The following is a 17950-nucleotide window of genomic DNA, read 5'->3' as shown; positions in this document are numbered from 1 at the left end:
TGACACACCACCATAGGACACCATCATGACCAGCCTTGTAGAGTTGATCAACTATTAGTTGGAAGGGCCAGCTTTTCATCAAAAGCTAACATTTGTCTTAGTTGGGAACTATCCTCTAGAGAGTGAAGTAAGAACATCCCCATACCAACTCAAGTAGCATCCACTTTCAAAATAACACTAGCAAGGAGGTCATCATTAATACATGTTGGCGGGTTTGCTAATGTTCATGTAGGAGAGATGGTCCATGATGATGTGATGTTTGCCAAGCCATAGGAGAATTTCAAAATCAAATATTTGGAATAAAAACCCTAATCAAAGGAGTTAGAGGAGACAACAAGCTAATATGAGAAAAGGAGCAAACCCCCAACACTTTTGAGAAGAAAAGGTAGCAAAATAGAAGAACCTAAATTTTATGCACCATTTGTATCTAGAAAAATGACAATCTAGGAGAAGATTATGGAGTGAAGCCATGAAGAGAGAATACAACCAAGGGTCTCGGTTTGCCTTTGATTTTGGTAGACAACCAAGTGTCTCAATTTGACTTTTATTGTGGTAGACTTGGATGAATATACCATAACCTTGTAAGAGAAAAGAGCGGATCTAGTTCATGGAGATCTAGCCATAATGTCTGTGTTCAAAGTTGGATCAACTTCAAACACAAATTATGAGGATTCAAAGTCATCAAGATCACCAAGGATGGAATCCACCTTGGGATTCCCACTAAGGATTCCTTAAAATCAATTAGGAGTTCCCATGACCTTGTTAAGCTGATGGGAGATTCAGCCTTAGGAGGAATTCAATTGTAATGATCAAGAATGGGCCTAAAGGAGTTAATTATTGTAATGATTAAGCATGAGACTAAATAATTGTTAGAAGAGGTAGTTGACTTTAATGATCTAATAATCAAGTATAGGCCTAAAGAAGTCTACTAAGAAGACATCAAGACCATTTAGAGACATCCTCGAAAGCCAAATACCACAAAATGATTAGTGCTAACATCCATGCTAGAGGCCCAAATACCTAAGTATGGCACAAAGGTATTTGAATCATGGGCCCAAAAAAACAAGAGCTCCATAATAAAATCTCCACTTGAATCACTTGTGGGAGAAGACAACAAGAAGATCATCAAAAGTAACCATGGTGGGGAAGCTACAAAGTTGTAGCTCAAGTCATCAAGTAGGTGTGGATACCTAAGTAATCCAATTGAAACAAAAGGAGCAAGAGAGGATAAATGCCAAAGTTATAGCAATGAACCTATTGACTTTGTCTTATGCTAGAGTTGGAAACCTCTTAAGTACTAGATAGTCAAGACTGTGAGAAAATTTCATCTTGCCAATCCAAGCCAACCAACCCCAACCCTCAACCCACAAGAACAAAATAGAAAATGAAGATCGATGAGGTTGATAAGATGTATGATAAAGAATCCAGGGAGACCGAGTCGATGAGGTTGATAAGATGTATGATAAAGAATCCAGGGAGACCGAGTCGATGATTGAGCTTAAGAGCCTTGGAATATTCAAGAGGTGAGATCATGGCCAAGAACAATGCTAGTAATGCTAGGGTTGTGATGTTGGGGTTTTTTTCCACAAAGCTAATTTCAGGGTTACTTTATTGTTCAGCTAAAATGGAGCAAGACTTGAGATCCTTGAGACTTGAGACTTGAGACCTTCAAAGGTGATTTAGGCCTAAGGAAGCAATGGAAGATAATGGAAACAAGGGCATGGATTAAAGCTTAAGGGATCTTGGGAATAAAATCTATTAGAGCACATTGTAAGGAGTGATGTTGATAAAGGCTCATATCGTTCTTTACCCTAGACAATCCAAAACCCTACATTTTGAACCTCAAAGTTCTTTCATTTATTGATTTCAAGCAAGCCTTGATTGAGACATCTTTACTTTTAGGAAATGACATGTGTTGGATAGGTGTCATCTCCAGATGGTGTCACGCTCGTGGCGCACTCTTTAGCCTCTAGGCATTTTGGGATTTATAGCATTCATTTTTATTTTTTCCTATTTACACATTTTTGGGTGGAGGAAAGGGTGGAGGAACTTTTCTAGAGATCCGTTCATCTTGTGCCTATATATATGAGGCATTGTAGTTCATTTCTAATGAAGTTGGCTAGTGGTTCATTGATGAGTTCTTGAGTACATTGTCTCTTCTCTCATCTCTTCTTTCTCACATGGTATCAGAGCAAGGTGGTGGCATACATAGAGCCTCCTTATTCCTTATCCTTCTTCCTCTCTACCTCTAGTCCTCTCGACCTCTAGTCCTCTCTACCTCTAGTCCTCTTCTCTCATCTCTTCTTTCTCACATGGTATCAGAGCAAGGTGGTGGCATACATAGAGCCTCCTTATTCCTTATCCTTCTTCCTCTCTACCTCTAGTCCTCTCTACCTCTAGTCCTCTTCAACAACCCCACTTTCAATGGCATTTTTTTATTTTTTGATTTTCTGCTAAATGAATGCATTTTTGAGGATTGTGCCCGCGAAACCTACTGGAATCATCATGGTCTACAACTTAGCAAAAGAAAGTTTTCGCAAATTCCTCACCGTTTTTGAGTTATTCTTTCGCAGACTGCCTGCATGCAAAATTTCTGCTTGCGTTTTTTGCAGAAGCCCTTACTCATCATCCTTGCACTCATTTAATGATGCAAAAGGCTTCAAACCAGCCCCTTACCATCCTCTACAAGTGTGTTTTTAAAGCACTTCAATCCGAGTCCTACAACTCTACTTGCGGTGAAAACGTTGCCAACTAGTTTTCCCTACATGCAGTAGCGTTTTTTTTTTTGGAGGCTTCTTGTGGTGGAAAGATTTGTAGCCATTTCTTGGCTGCGTTTTCATCTTCTTCTTCAGCCCTCTTCATGGTATTTTGAGGTACATATTCATCCTCTTTTCTACACCTTTCTACCGACTGAAAATTCCACTTTTCTACACACTTTGTGTTTGCGTTTTTGTGGACAATCAACTCCTCCATACTCCTTCTACCTAAGGCTACATTCTCAGCCCTCTTTTGGTGGTTTCTATGAAGTCTATTGGTTCATATATCGGCTCTGCATTTTGTGGCTATATTTTTGCACTATCTTTGTGCATATTTTGGAGATACTTCCTTGGTGGACAGCCCATCTATTGGCTGTGTTTTTGGAGGTACGACACTTCTTCCCTTGTGTTTTCCTGCCCTCCTCTCCCTATCGGATCTCGGAAGTCCTCTACTCCAAAAGACAAAGGCAAACTTGAAGACACGATGGATCCTACATCTCCTACGACGGTTGGACCGGCAACTACTACAACTGAAGTTGGTGCAATTCCTTCTTCGGTAGGTGCTTCTACTTTCTCTTTTCCCCGTCATATCCATTACCTTCTACGGATCCTTTCTCTCTTTCTTCTTTGTCCTTTATGCCTTCCTATCCACATACTTCTATGCCCTCTATGGTATATCCCCCTACATCATCTATGCCTTTTATGGCAACTTCATCTACTGTGATTCCTCCTTCTACTACTTCCACTACAACTCCTCTCCCCACTCAATCATATCAGCCCTTTAACCCATTCACTCAATCTTTGAGCCTTCCAAGTCTTTCCGATTCACAAAAGCTTACTACCACACTTGGTCCTTGTTTATGCAAATTCTTTTGGTGGAAAGCGCCGGGGTGTGGTCTATAATCACTTCTCCTCATATGGTGTCTTTTCAATATCAAACCTATATGGATGCACGGGCCAAAGCTTTACTTGTGCATGGCATGTGTACATCGGTTGTGTCTCAATTTCTTTCTACAAGGAATACGGCTCAACAATTATGCCACGCTATACAAATGCAATATGGAAGACTTTCAACGGTTAAGATGGCTAAGTTGGAAGAAGATTTGGATAAGCTTTCTATCTCCGAATCCGACAACATAGTGGAGAAGCTTAGAGAATTCAATCGAATCAAGCAGCAACTTGAAGAGTTTGGTACATTGGTAAGCTACTTGGTAAATTGCCTTCTTCATTTGAATCATTCAAAGATAACATCTTTCTTCGAGTTCCTTTCCCTTCCTTTGAAGAGATATGGGTCTTCTTCATGATAAGTGCCTTACTCGTCGTAAGCAAAACAAAAAGGACTCGCCTTTTGTAAGCCAAGGCAAGGGCAAAGGCAAAGGCAAAGGCAAAGGCAAGGGGAATGATCAACGCAAAGGCTCTAATTCTAATGCTAAAGATTCTTCAACCAAAGGCGACAAGGACAAATCAAAAGATTCTTCCAAGGAGTGCACTTTATGTGGTCGTATAGTGACCATACGGAGGATCGTTGTTTTGCTAGAAGGCGGCATCCAAGAAGGTAAAAGCTGAACTTGAATCCAAATCTAAGGGTTCTTCTACATCAACATCTTCTCACGAGACAAAGACAAAGACAAGAAGGAAGACGGTAACGCCAAGGTTGCATATGCTGCTATGTCTTCTACTTCTTCATGTGACACATCACTTGTGGTAATCAAAGATCTCGATACGCATATTGCGGATGAGTGGATTACCGACAGTGGTGCTACCTCTCACATGACGAATAGTTCTTCCTTATTGGAAAACCATAAGTCTATCTCTTCATCAGTACACATTGGTGATGCTTCGTCTCTCCCTGTGATTGGTATTGGTGATGTTTCTTTTGGAGATGCTATCCTACATGATGGTTTGCATATTCCTAAGATGTCTGCCAACTTATTTTCTATCTCTAAGGCTACTTCTAAAGGTCTTGGGGTTTACTTTGATGATAAAGTGATTGAAATCATTGATAGACAGTCACTTTCTTGTGTGGCACATGGTAATCAAAATGCTGGGCTTTATCATATAAGCTCTTTTACAGCACAGTTGCCACCACATGAGTCTCATCTTTATCAATTATTTGCTTCTCCTAAAGCACTTGTTTCTAATGAAGATAGTGATCTATGGCATTTCCGCTTTGGCCATGTTCCTCTTGCTACTTTGCAACATCTTGTCTCACATGACATGGTTACAGGTCTACCAAAGCTTCAGAAACCTCGCCATCACATTTGTTCTTCTTGTGCTCAAGGAAAGCAACATCAGGCTTCTTTTCCAGAGGAGGCTACTCATAGGGCCACACGCATACTTGAGCTTATTCATGCTGATCTTGCAGGACCTATGGAAGTACAATCACTTGGTGGATCCAACTATTATATGCTTCTTGTGGATGACTTCTCTCGCAAATCATGGGTTTATTTCTTACCTAAGAAGTCTGATGCTCTTTCTCATTTCAAGGTTTGGCTTGCCCAAATGGAGAATCAAGCAAGTCAAAAGGTATCTTTACTCAGGACTGACAATGGAGGTGAGTTTACAGCATTTGAGGATTTTCTAGCTTCAAAAGGCATACAACGACAAACCACCATACCCTACACTCCTCAGCAGAATGGTGTGGTTGAAAGAAAGAATAGAACGGTGAAGGAAATGGCCCGCTCCCTCTTACATCATGCGAAGCTACCTTCCTCCTTTTGGGGTGAGCTATAGCTACTTCAGTTTATCTTCTCAATCGCTGTCTTACGAAAGCAGTGGATGGCATGACTCCAGAGGAGGCTTTCACAGGCCACAAGCCTATTGTTTCTCATTTTCATATCTTTGGTTGTGTTGCTCATGTGCATGTGCCTTCTTCTAAGAGGAGGACTCTTGATGCTAAGTCCAAACCTATGATATTCATAGGTTATGCTTCTCGCTCCAAAGGTTCCGTTTTTGGGATCCTCTCGTGAGGATATTGTTCTTTCACGTGATGCCATCTTTGATGAGCATGTTTTTGGTCTTAATGAGTTACCACCTTCTACATCTCTCTCAAAACAATTTCCATCTCTTGAGCTTGAGCCTCTCTCATTCCCTATAGTCTCATCCTCATCTACACCATCAGTTCTTCCTACTTCATCCCCTCCATCCATTTCGATTGCGACACCTACTACTTCATTGGATTCTACACGGACTTATGGTCCTCCAAAATGGGTTCGCTCTCTACTTCAGGATTCAGGTATATCACTTTCAAATGCTCAACAATCTACTACACGTGTCTTACGTACACGCCCTTCAGTAAATATTGCCTTGATGTCTCATATTGGTGATGTGTTTGAGCCTGGAACGGTTAAGGAAGCTCTTTCCTTACCACATTGGTGTGAAGCAATGCAAGCAGAGATTTCTTCTATTGAATCTAATAACACATGGTAGTTAGTACAATGACCTTCACATAAAAAGGTCATTGGTGTTAAGTGGATTTTCAAAGTCAAGTTTCATTCTGATGGTACTCTTGATAAGTACAAGGCACAACTTGTTGCTAAAAGTTATGCTCAAAAAGAAGGTGAAGACTTTGATGAAACTTTTGCTCCTACTGCTGCCAGATATTCTACTATTCGTGTTGTTTTTGCTCTTGCTTCTCACTATGCCTTGCCTATATATCAAATGGATGTTAAATCTGCCTTCTTAAATGGAGATTTAGAGGAGGAAGTTTATGTGGCACAACCTGAAGGTTTTATTGCACAGGGTCATGAACATGATGTGTATTTATTACAGAAAGCTCTTTATGGTCTTAAGCAAGCTCTCCTCGAGCTTGGTATCAGAAGACTGATAGTTTTCTCCTTTCTCTACATTTTGAGAGGACTCATGCAGATCCTAATCTTTATGTGCTTATTGTGGATGATGATATATACATTCTTGTGCTTTATGTGGATGATTTGACACTCATTGGCTCTATCAACCAAATTAAAAAAAGACATAGCATGATGGATAGTTTCAATCGGTCAAGATGTTGGTGCCAAACTTTAAATCCATGCTTCTCATCAACAATTAAATAGCATATCAATAAAATTAAAAAAATACATAGCACATGGTGTGTTGGAAAGATAAAAAGAAATCGATAGATAGATACAAATCTATTGATAGTTCCAATGGGTCAAGATGTTGGTGCCGAAATTCAAATCCATCCTTCTTATCAACATATGGATTTGCAATCATGTTCTAATCATGGGCACAATTAGATCAAGCTTCATCATCAACACCTCCAAATCATTCCAGCCACCCAAGGGATTGTCTCAAGACCAGGGTAATATTAACCCAATCAATGTACGACCACATCATCAACACGAGTCAAAGTCAACAAAGGAAGTAATTTGTATGACTAGTCTTACTCTTAATGGAGTCAATCATAGTTGGTGGGTTGAAGCCAATCATAGTTGGTGGGTTGAAGCCAATCTAGATGAATGAAATCTAAATTTAAGAGATGACAAATAGTAAACTTTCTAGCTTATGATATATGAATCCCAAGAAGTGAAGAGATCCTCAGTGGTGGAATAACTCACACCCATCCAAGTCCAATATGCTTAACTCCCATCACAAATTGAGAACACAACATTTGTTTTACTTTGTCCATCTCGAGACTATGGTTCAACTTCAAGATCAATTGTGTCCAAAATCGTAGGGTTTTAGACCACGTTTTCCCAATCTTCCTCTTACCAAACAATGGGTAGATGATAGGGTCCAAGCCATCCTAATACTTCACTAACTCCATGTCATTACTAGGGCAAGCTTATATGTATGGTGCCTACAACTATAACTTGGTGCTTAAGAGGCCAATCCCACTATTCATCATCAATTGTGTCCATAGCTATAGTTGCCTCTTTTAGTTAGCCCATCTAAGCACACTGTGGTTCATGCTTTTACTCCCTCTCGATGCTCTTCTCCAAGCAGATTGCCTATGTACACAAGAGTCTCCAAATCAACCATAGGTAGACAAAGACCTTGTTCTATTGTCTCATAACTGACAGAATATAATAGGTCCACACTAAGATCTTTATGAGCATGAACTTCTACACGTTCTTCCCCCCATGGAGGATGCACACAAAATCTAGCCCCTAATAGACACAAACCACTCATCTATTCATCATAGCCTCTGGATAATAAAAGCACCTTATATGTAGCCCATGATTATACTCCACAAAAAACCTTCTCTTTTTTTATGCGAATCTAGGACCTGAAAAGTACACAAAAAAACATAGCAAAGGCACCATCTATCAAGTGCTCTTCTTTGCTTTCCCATGGATATGCAATAATGCACGCTGATCCTCTATGCATACCCCCAACCAACATCATCTATCAAGTGCTCTCCTTAGCTTTCCCATGGATACAAAATAATGTAAACACCGCTCTATGCATATCTCCAACCAACACCATCTTTCCCTTTCATGCCCTCTCTCTCCTTATCCTTCATCTCATACCACCTTAGAACTTGGAAGACTAAGGAAACAATCTCTTGGACATACTCATCCCACTTAGATGCTGACACCACCTTTAGAGAAGTCAGGGGAGTTCGTGGATGCCAAGTAACAAGAGACAATACTTTTCCCATGTGCAATGGCATTACCCATCCATGTTTCCATCAAAGAAGGGCCACCCATGGTGTCCACCAAAGAGTGCCATGCACACACCTCAACAGCACCACTGAGAAACCCTAAGGCTCAAAAAGATCACCAGGACTCCACAACTCCTATGTGCACCAGATCGCAAACACCAACTTGCTAGCAGCTGGAACTAGAAAGACAAAATAGTCAAGCGTGCCAGCAAAGACAGTGGTCTAGTGCTCATAGCTCATATACCTAGCTTGTGTAAACTAAAAACGATAAGAAATTAAAAACACACAAATGCACCTATGTGCACATAGCATACACACACACACACACCCATGCCTACACATGCATACTCTCTATAAATGGTAACATACACACACACACACACACACACATGTCCCCTCCCAACTATTCCCCATAGGCCCTTTGAACTTAATGTAAGTGAGACTAGCTTACTACATATGACTATTTTTGACGATGAGACTTAATGTAGGTGCTTGAGATATCAGTGTCTATTGATGTGTCTACTAGATGTAGATCCCATGTGTGTATTATAGGTGCAAGTACCTACATTAAGTCTCATCGTCTCACAAGCTTGGCCCATTATATGACCCATCACCTAGACTTTCCTCAAATCAGGAGAGGAACCTTCAGTAAGACTTCAGCCCCACCACCCATTGATTCACATTGCCTCTATCCCCAGTGCTTAATACCAAATCCCTTGAGCCACAGAGATCACCCTTGTAGCAGCAATTATGGGCAAAGTGCATTGCCATGCATTAATAATTAATGATCTTGACTCCCCAAGAGAAGGGATGTCTAGTAAATGTCGAAGAAAGTAGTCAAGAGAGTTGAAGAACGTAGTGAGGTGGAGCAATCTTCGAGTTTGGAGTACACCCACAAGGGACACCTTCTCCCCATTGTTGATGCACGTTACCTCAATAATCACTACGAGCACATCACCATTTTTTCCACATCTTTCTCCTCATGGTATGAAAACACACATGCACTTGCAACTAACCTCGTCAATGCTAACCCTCCAAGTACATTGTTGGATGTCTCTGGATGGGCAAAGTACGTTGTCGTGAATTAATAAATAATGATCTTGACTCCCCAAGAAAAGGGATGTTGGAGTAAATGTCCAAAGAAAGCATTAAATTAAAGCAATCTTCAAGTTTGGAGGCATACACCCATAGGGAACTGTTAAAAACACCCATACTAGGGTTGCAGCTATGGAGGGTCAAAGATGATAGCCATTGCTATTGCGTTAGAGTCGATAGTGAGATAGAGAGAGACAAGATTGAGAGCGAGTGAGATATTTAGCACAACTCAAATGATGTGATTATATTAGATCAATTCTTCACTGAAAGTACAAGACCTTTATAGGCCCAAAGGCTCCTCCCTCACATCACTACTTATGTCACATCACACAAATATCTAGATATTATTGTGACCCCTATAAGAGGAGGTTCACAAATAAATACACACATAAATATTTACGTGATTGTTTACTCCCTTTAGAGGATGTCACACACACACACACACACATTATCTTCTATTTATCCATACTTAGAAGCCTTTCACACACATAGGTAAGACCTTGATTCCTAGAAATCCCCCTCAAGGGATTACCTCATATTGTGTCGAGGATAAATCTAAGCTCATGGTTTCTCATGCCAGTTTTCTAGATCAAGGATAAATCTCATGGCTCTAGTTTCACAAGCCGCTGGAACCCACTTCTCTCCATTCTTATTTGATCTTTGGGGTTGGCATTGGAGACATGGATTTTAGTCTCTAGTCCATCTTTGGTTTGGCATTTGATGGTGTGGTTTTGCAGAGGCTTGTGGTACAGGTTTTCTTCACTTTGAAACCCAAATGTAGGGATTCGTAGAGGCCTTAGACTTTTAACAGCCTGGTTGGGACCCAATTGAATGTCGGTTGCTAAGCTCAAGCTAACATTTGAGGTTTTCCTGACTTTCTTTAGCTTTGGAGATTTTTTCATAGTTAGGCCATGCACATCATTGGTCTTTATAGGGAACTCTAGCTAAGGCAAGTGGGTTCCATCGTTGGTTTCGTATCAAATGCGTTAAGCATGAATGGGGATGTGATTTTGTACCATCCAATCATGCAAACCTTATGCCAAGCTTTTGTGGAAGAGTGTTCATGGTTGCCAAAACGTGAATCCAATCCTTACAGTTGGTAGCCTCCAGGAGTAGCTCATATTCTTTGTCCTCATCTTCACCATGTAATATCTTACTACAAGCTCTATAAACATCAATTGACATGGTCAAAGCAGTTGTCGAGTTTTTTCAAATAAATGGCACCTTTGGTTTTCCCATAGCCATGACCTGTAGCCATCCCTTGCCCCCATCCAGTTCAACTTAGGCTTAGCTTTCGGGGATGTAGTACCGCCACTCAACACTCACCCAGACAATACCCAGAGTTTGATTCCCACCCCGTCTCCCAATGAAGACAAGGAGACTTGCCAAGCTATTCAGTATGAAAGTTTTAAGGGAGTTCAACCCACTCAATGTGTCGTGATATCAGAGCCGTGTGACTTCCATTACATACGGCTTCCACAGACACTATTGAATCTATCTCATTGTTGTGAGGCCTTCCACAGTTGTGTCCGACTCATTGGGGCGAGAATGTTTTGACCCATGGAATGAGTCTTCCCTTATTTTAAGGTTGTTTTCAAGGACTAGTTACCTTTGTGTACATAAATGTGATTGCATCTTCTATGTAAGGCCTTCTGAGGCATACAACTCTCTTCTATGTAAGGCCTTCTGAGGCATACAACTCTCTTCTCTAAAAATCTATCACCATAAATGTGTGGTGGAAGCTTATCCCGATGGTCTTAATCTTTATATCTTGGAGGATGTCCAAAGGTTTATTTGTGTTTGTGATGACAAGCTTGACCATGAGGCTACAAGTGGTGGGCTTCCCTAGGTCTGTCGTGGTGATTATGCTGACGATCCAAGATTGTAGAGACTATCATGCCTTTATAAAAGAAAGGTAGCTTGGCATTCATTTCATTGCTTTCGAGTGGGTCATGGGCACTTTTGGCTATCCTTTTGTCTTGGGTATGGAAGAAAAGAAGAGTGCACAATGTGGCATGGATCATCCTCTGCATCCTCATCCTCTTAAAGTTTAGGAGTGTGGGCTCTTATGTTCCCACTTTTGGCCGTCCTTTTGTCTTGGGTATGGAAGAAAAGAGTGCTCAATGTGGCACGAGTCATCCTCCACATCCTCCTCCTCTTCAAGTTCAAGAGTGTGAACTCCTAAGTTCCTAGTCATCCACTCAAATAAGTCTCTCCGAAGTTGAGAATTTCCTAAAAGAGAAGTGATTGGGACTCTGACTTCTAAGTATAAGAAGGCTATGAGGCTTTCTATGTCCCTCATGCAATATTTATATGTGCTTGGCTTGTACTCACCCTCGAAGGTGGGCTGACCTTCCAATGTGTAGGGGGGGATGTGTATGCACTAATCCTTCACTACTATAAGGTGATACCTCTAATGGAGCCGAAATAAAGTCATCACCTATCACATTGGAGAAAATGGTGACTATGATGACCCATGGAAGTCCAACTTCCAACTTCCACCTCCCACTGAGTCCTCCTTTACTACATTAAGTAATGCAGAATCTGGTTGGATCGATTCTAGAGGTAGAGGCTTCAAAACTAGCTCTTTTTGTGGCTTCTTGAAAATGGTCACAAGTTCAACCATAGCCTTTGGCTCTGGGTAGGGTTTGGGATGATACAATCACAACGAGTTAGTGGTTCATACTCAACCACTTGCTTAAATACAAGCTCTAGTTTAGCCTCTACACCTTCCTTACAAGCACTTGGGATTGTCTCTTTGCTCCTTATCCAACATGGGCTTGGCTGACTCTTTGAGTTTCTTTGGAAGGTATGCCTAGTCAATGGGTTTCTTCCCTTTGGGAAGAGCTAGTTTGAGCAGGAGATCGTCCATTACCGCGAGGGAGGTAGCTTTGGAGCTATCGTGTGAACCAATTTCAATTATTGTTACCCTTAACAAATGATCGTGCATTGCATTTTCATGTGCTCTTTGAGGTTTTCTTTTTTTAGACCTCTACTTTCTAGTCCTTTAGCTTTTTCAAGGCTACTATGGCCTTTGGGGTGTGTGCCTGAAGCTCTTTGCTTGCTGGCTCTTTGAGGTTTAAATGTGAGCTTTCTTCTTAGTTTCCCTGGATGTTTCCTTGGTAACTACCCTCATCTTGGTCTGGAGCCGCCTTGTGATGATGATGACATTAAGCGAGATTGTATAAATAAATCTTCCTTGTATGCATAACAAGCTAGGCTCGCCTAAGTGGGGCTAATGCTCGCACTTGATCGATTGTCACTATGTTGGGACAATCCTTAAAAGCATGTTTGAATCCACATTTATAACATGTGCCTTCATATATGGAATGACAATTGGGGTCTGCTAGCACTAAATTCAGGGATGGAGTTAGGGCACTTGATGCAACGGCTCTATGGGGATACTCAACAACATGATGCATGCCCTTGTGATGAAAACATTTGAGAGGTGGCCTACGCAACATGTTATTGAAGTCTCACATCCTTTATTGCACTATAGCTTCGAACAAGGAGGCATAGTCAATGGATGGGGGTTGTTCAGGATATCTACATGTATGACTCATAGCTCTCCTATTCCAAACTCTAAAAATATCGCTCTTGCAAAGTCACCGAGTACTATTACATTAGTGTGTGGCATATATAATTTGCTTATATGACTCATAGCTCTCCTGTTCTAAACTCTCAAAGTATCGCTGGCAAAGTCATCGAGTATTGTTATACCGATGTGCAGTTCCAAGAGAAAATGAGTTGGGTTGTAATACCGGAGATGGGTATGGTACTAGTGGTGGTCTGTACATACATTTTGGTATAGGCTTCTTACAAATGGGCACTAAGAGCATAGGTTGTGGTGCAAGGTTTCCGTGGTACCAAAAAAGATTTGTAGCATGGTTCCCATGGCGTTAGCAACAATGAGCACAATAATGTTATTGTGTCTAGGCCATAGTAGTAGACACTCCATGCTTGTATGCTTTTAATGGCAAATTGCACACCAAACCATATCTCTTTGTGGAAGTAAATGTGGGTGTTCCGCTTGACTAACTCCATGGGTTGGGAGTTGAGTCAAATCGCAAGATCTCTTGTTGAGTACATCGAGTCATACTTCATAGATGGTGAGAGTTGAGTCAAATCAAAAGGATGCTGTAAATGGCATATTATGGGATTAGTTTTGTTAAATAGGGGGGGTGTTTTATGACTTCTATTTGCAAAGAAAAGAAGCATGTGGATAGTATTGGTTGCTAATGTGTAGTGCTAATATCTAGAGCCACCTTTACTTTCCTAGGTAGTAAGACATTATCGTTGAAGAAATGCTTGGATCTATGGAGGCCTTGGTGAGATAAAGAAAACTTCATCAAGAAAAACACCTTTTGTTGTCCACCAACCATCCCGATCTTAGCATATTATTCTTGCACTTGCTCTCGTGCTATTTTTGAAAATTTGAATAAGGGTAATTTTTCAGGCTCTCCTTTAGCCTATGTATGTATCCTTAAGACCTCAATGTGCATGCTTTCTTCTTCAAGGAAGAGAAGTGTATAGGAGGTCCGTTGCATAGGAAACTTCTTTTGAACCCTTTTAATGTATTACTATGTGAGGGGCAGCATGTGGCCTCCCCATATTTTAGCGACATAGAGTCCAACTCTAGATTTTAGCCTTCTCGCATATGTTTTCAAATGCATATTATCCCCTTTTGCCTACCTCAATCTGAGGAACCACACACTATTGCCATTTGTGGTTTGAAGGTACTTCAATACCATGGTATTTGAAGGTATCCACAACTTCCATATACTAGTTTTGGTATAATAAAATTGACTATTAATCCACTTTACAATATTGATCATGGAAGAAATAATTAGGATGTAGGCATCCACCACCGAGTGTGTCATTGCTACACCATTGTTAAGATATGAAATAAGAAAGCGTATTTTCCTATCTAGCAAAATTGAGTACCATGCATTTCAAGACTATCAATGATAATTCCAAAAAGAGTGGGTGATAGAGGATATTCTTGTTTTACCCCTAATATCCCTACTAATTCTCCCATACGCACATAGGATTTTAGTTGTTCATAAATTTAGTCAATGGCAAAAATGACCTTGGGTGCAACTTTTAATTCCTTCGTCCTCCAAACACCCTCTAAGGACCATATCAAAAGCTTTCTTGAAATATACAAAAAAGTAGTACAATCCTTTAAGGGTTCTCAATGAGCACTCTAAGGGTTACCAAGTGGTCAATAGTGTTATTCACATGTGGAAAAACTTGCTGACCCAAAAGTTCACTTCTTCCACCTGTGTGCTAGGTTTGTATGTATTCCATGGTAGTGCTTAAAAGTTTAGTCATAGTAAAGCCAACCATGATAGTGCCATAGTTACCTATTTGGTTTTCGTCTTCTCCATTGTGATAAGGTCTAATAGGATTTGTGGTTCATTGAAATGGCATCCCATGTTGTAAAGCTAAATCAAACATGCTACAAATCCACTAGTCAATCATCTCTTGTTCACTTCAACCCCAACTCCATGTAGATCTTCTACTTTGAGGTTTAGAGAGAGAGAGAGAGAGAGAGAGAGAGAGTTGCTAGCTCACAATGAAACATGTAAACTTCCTAGGTAAGTTGTAGCAAGTAAACTTACTATGTAGCTTAGCGACTTGAGCTAGTTTGACTCGCTCTTTACCATAATGCTGTCCATTAATATACTTTCACTTAGTACCTCTTACATTATGTGCAAGTTACTAGGGGTGACACGACTCTTGCTCAAGCCTGGAATGGTTACCTCACAGCCACATGTTGAAACATTGACACCTATGGTGTTTGAACCCTGTCTCCACGCTAAAAGGAGTCATTTTTTGTTGTTTTCTATAGAGCTCTTTGGAATGCCATGACACACGCTTCTCTATTGAGCTTAGATAATGTATTTAAAAGCCCATCTTATATCCAACATTATAAAAACAGTCTACCACTAGATCTTAGTTTTATCTCTTCAAATTGGATCGGAATGCATTCGTCCTTCAGAATTTTTAGGAAACTATTGTATTGCTATACTTTTTCCTTGGCAAGATCATCTCTTGGCAAACTTCAAAATGAGCAGCTCTCAAAAAATTGTTGCACTGCCTTGCAAAGGTTTTTCCTATTTTAACACTTTTAAAAGCCATGCAAACTTTGAGCATTGTGAGTTGAGAGTTTGTTTGCTAATTGTCATGTGAACTTTGAGCTTCAGTTGTAGCTATGCATGGCAATTTGATGTGTCATGTTGTTCTCTACAACTCTGAAGCTTGATATTATATACAATACAATGATTTTCATCATCATCACCATCGACATCAAGGACCTTATCCTCTTAAATTTCAAAAACCTTTGTTTTAATCCTGAAGCAAAGTCTACAATGAACTTGAAGTTAAGCCTTCGTAATTCTCTTCGAGATTAAAATGAGGAAGGGTTTGCGATAAATTAATTATTCTATCAAGACCTTATGCATATGTTTCTTTCCTACACCTTGACCTTTTTGTCAAACAAGCAGAACTGCCCAGAATAGTCCACAAACACGACCACACGCTATGCAATGTTGCCCCTCTTACTTGCAAACCTTAATTGTACTTTGATAAAGCCCTTTTAACCACTTACCTTGGCAGAATGCTGAACAGTCCATAATCCTTCAGTGTGTTTATAACTCGCAGTGTTCACACTTTTTTTTCCTTTTGAGATACAGTAATGAATTATATTAGGTGTCAGAGTTTGAACTTCACATACTGCAGTGTTAATAACTTCACATAATGTATCCACACAAAAAACAAGCATTAAAGAAATCAAGATCCCAATCTTGGAATTTCAATCAGAAAGGCTCTTCCATAGACATCAAACCTGTAGTATTTGAAATGCAAATTAGTGTCGTACCATTTTTTAAAGGAGCATGCATTGCTTAAGGTAATTTGCCGGGCATTATATGAGGCCAAACCTTTACGGAAGCTGCTCATGGATGGTGATATTGCAGGATGTACAGCAAGAGTTCATCAAAACCTACACTAGTTCTTCCAGTTGCGCATGTTCGTAGATGTGCAAGTAGCTTCTCTCCCTGGCACCACACATTCAAACCAAAGATTCTCATGGATTCACAGATACATCTTTTATCTTTAACATTGCTCACACATTTCTTCCCAACACAAAAAGGATACTGCTATGTTCTCATTTGTGTAGTATACAAAGGCAAGACCAGAAATAGCTGATGGATGGTAGAACCATGCAAAGAAAAGGACTCCACAGACCTGACCAATGTCAGGATTTATCCGAGCAAGGACAAGCATCCTGCGAAGGTGCATCACTTGAAGTCGAGATTTGTTATCGGTCATGGGAACCATCACTTCAAATAACTTCTCCAATGTTTGCAACTGAGCAGATGTTAAATTCTCCCGTCTTCCAACTTGCTGCACATCAAATGGTCCCAAAAGAAGTTGAAATGATGCCCTTCCGTAAAGACGCATTCTTCCAACTTGTTGATGGGCAGCAAACAAGCATGTACTTGAACATGTGCAACAAACACAATGCAGCATTGACTTCACAAGAGATGTAGCAAACATTGATGATCGGCATGCATAACATAAATGTGAGCTATGATCCACTACAGAACAGAATGGGCATTAACATATGCATCTATCTATCCACCCATCCATGCTTCATCCATCCATCATCCATTTACACGTGCACACACAAGTGTGTGCAATACATCATTGTTCAACATGCATAACATGACTGTGGGCTATGACCTCCTATATTTGTAAAAGCAACACTCTGAACTCCCTTCGTCACAGAACAGAACATGCATCAACATACACATTCATCAATCTATTTAAAAGCACGCCTGCACACACACTCAAAACAAGTTTCCATGGCAATGTCTGTGCAGACTGATCATAAAGGCCTTGAAAATAATCAGACAGAAGGTTATCTTACAGTCTTGAACAAAACTTTGGAATCATGGTCACCAGCCCTGAGAGATCGGAGCACTGATATGACATTAAATATTGTCCGAATGGGATTTTGCAGATTAAGTTCCGCTATCTGTTGGTGGCCACAAACTTGCTGTGAGAAAAATCTGTGTGTGTGTGTGTGTGTGTGTGTGTCTGCGTGCGCAAATGTGTGCTAGACAATGGTAGTTGAATGACTACAAATGGTAACCTCTCTTTCTTCAGTGGAAACTTTGTCATGCAAGAGGCAAAAGATTGATTGAGGACAGTTCTGAAGGAGCCTTTTTCCAATGAGCTCGAAATCTTTCGTGTCTATTTGTGAATAGTAACCGCTGTAAGGTTGATTTGTCACCCATTCTCCTTCAAACTTGCGCCTCATAGAAGGCCAATAAAATGTTCCCCAGCCATCTTGTGAGTCCTTACAGAAGGCACCATAATAGCAGTTCCCATTATTGAAATACTGCCAATACCAAAGCAACATATAAGCACATTTGTTCCACTGCTCTTCAAACTGAAGGATATGCAGGGACTCAAGAGATACAAT

General features: G+C 40.4%; 1 protein-coding gene across 2 annotated transcripts in view; it reads right to left on the bottom strand.

Annotated features, from left to right (window-relative positions):
* Nucleotides 1-15847: 15847 nt before the first annotated feature.
* The window catches only part of LOC147640336 (uncharacterized), a 3487-nt gene continuing 1384 nt past the window's right edge, over nt 15848-17950 (bottom strand). Inside the window, exons 3-7 of one of the 2 annotated variants that reach the window (XM_086779374.1) lie at nt 17618-17866; nt 17393-17500; nt 16708-16866; nt 16401-16517; nt 15848-16306 (exon numbers count right to left, since the gene is read on the bottom strand). In XM_086779374.1, coding sequence (XP_086635500.1) covers nt 16416-16517; nt 16708-16866; nt 17393-17500; nt 17618-17866 — 618 coding nt within the window. In that variant the 3' untranslated portion in view covers nt 15848-16306; nt 16401-16415. The remainder of the gene's footprint in view (nt 16307-16400; nt 16518-16707; nt 16867-17392; nt 17501-17617; nt 17867-17950) is intronic. The other variant, XM_086779382.1, reaches the window with a different exon arrangement.

Source organism: Cibotium barometz, chromosome 3 (assembly GCF_041138505.1).
Source record: "Cibotium barometz isolate CiBa-2024 chromosome 3, ASM4113850v1, whole genome shotgun sequence".
NCBI classification, from domain to species: domain Eukaryota; kingdom Viridiplantae; phylum Streptophyta; class Polypodiopsida; order Cyatheales; family Cibotiaceae; genus Cibotium; species Cibotium barometz.
Note: the sequence above shows the minus strand (reverse complement) of the source record. Positions and strands in the feature narration are given on the sequence as shown.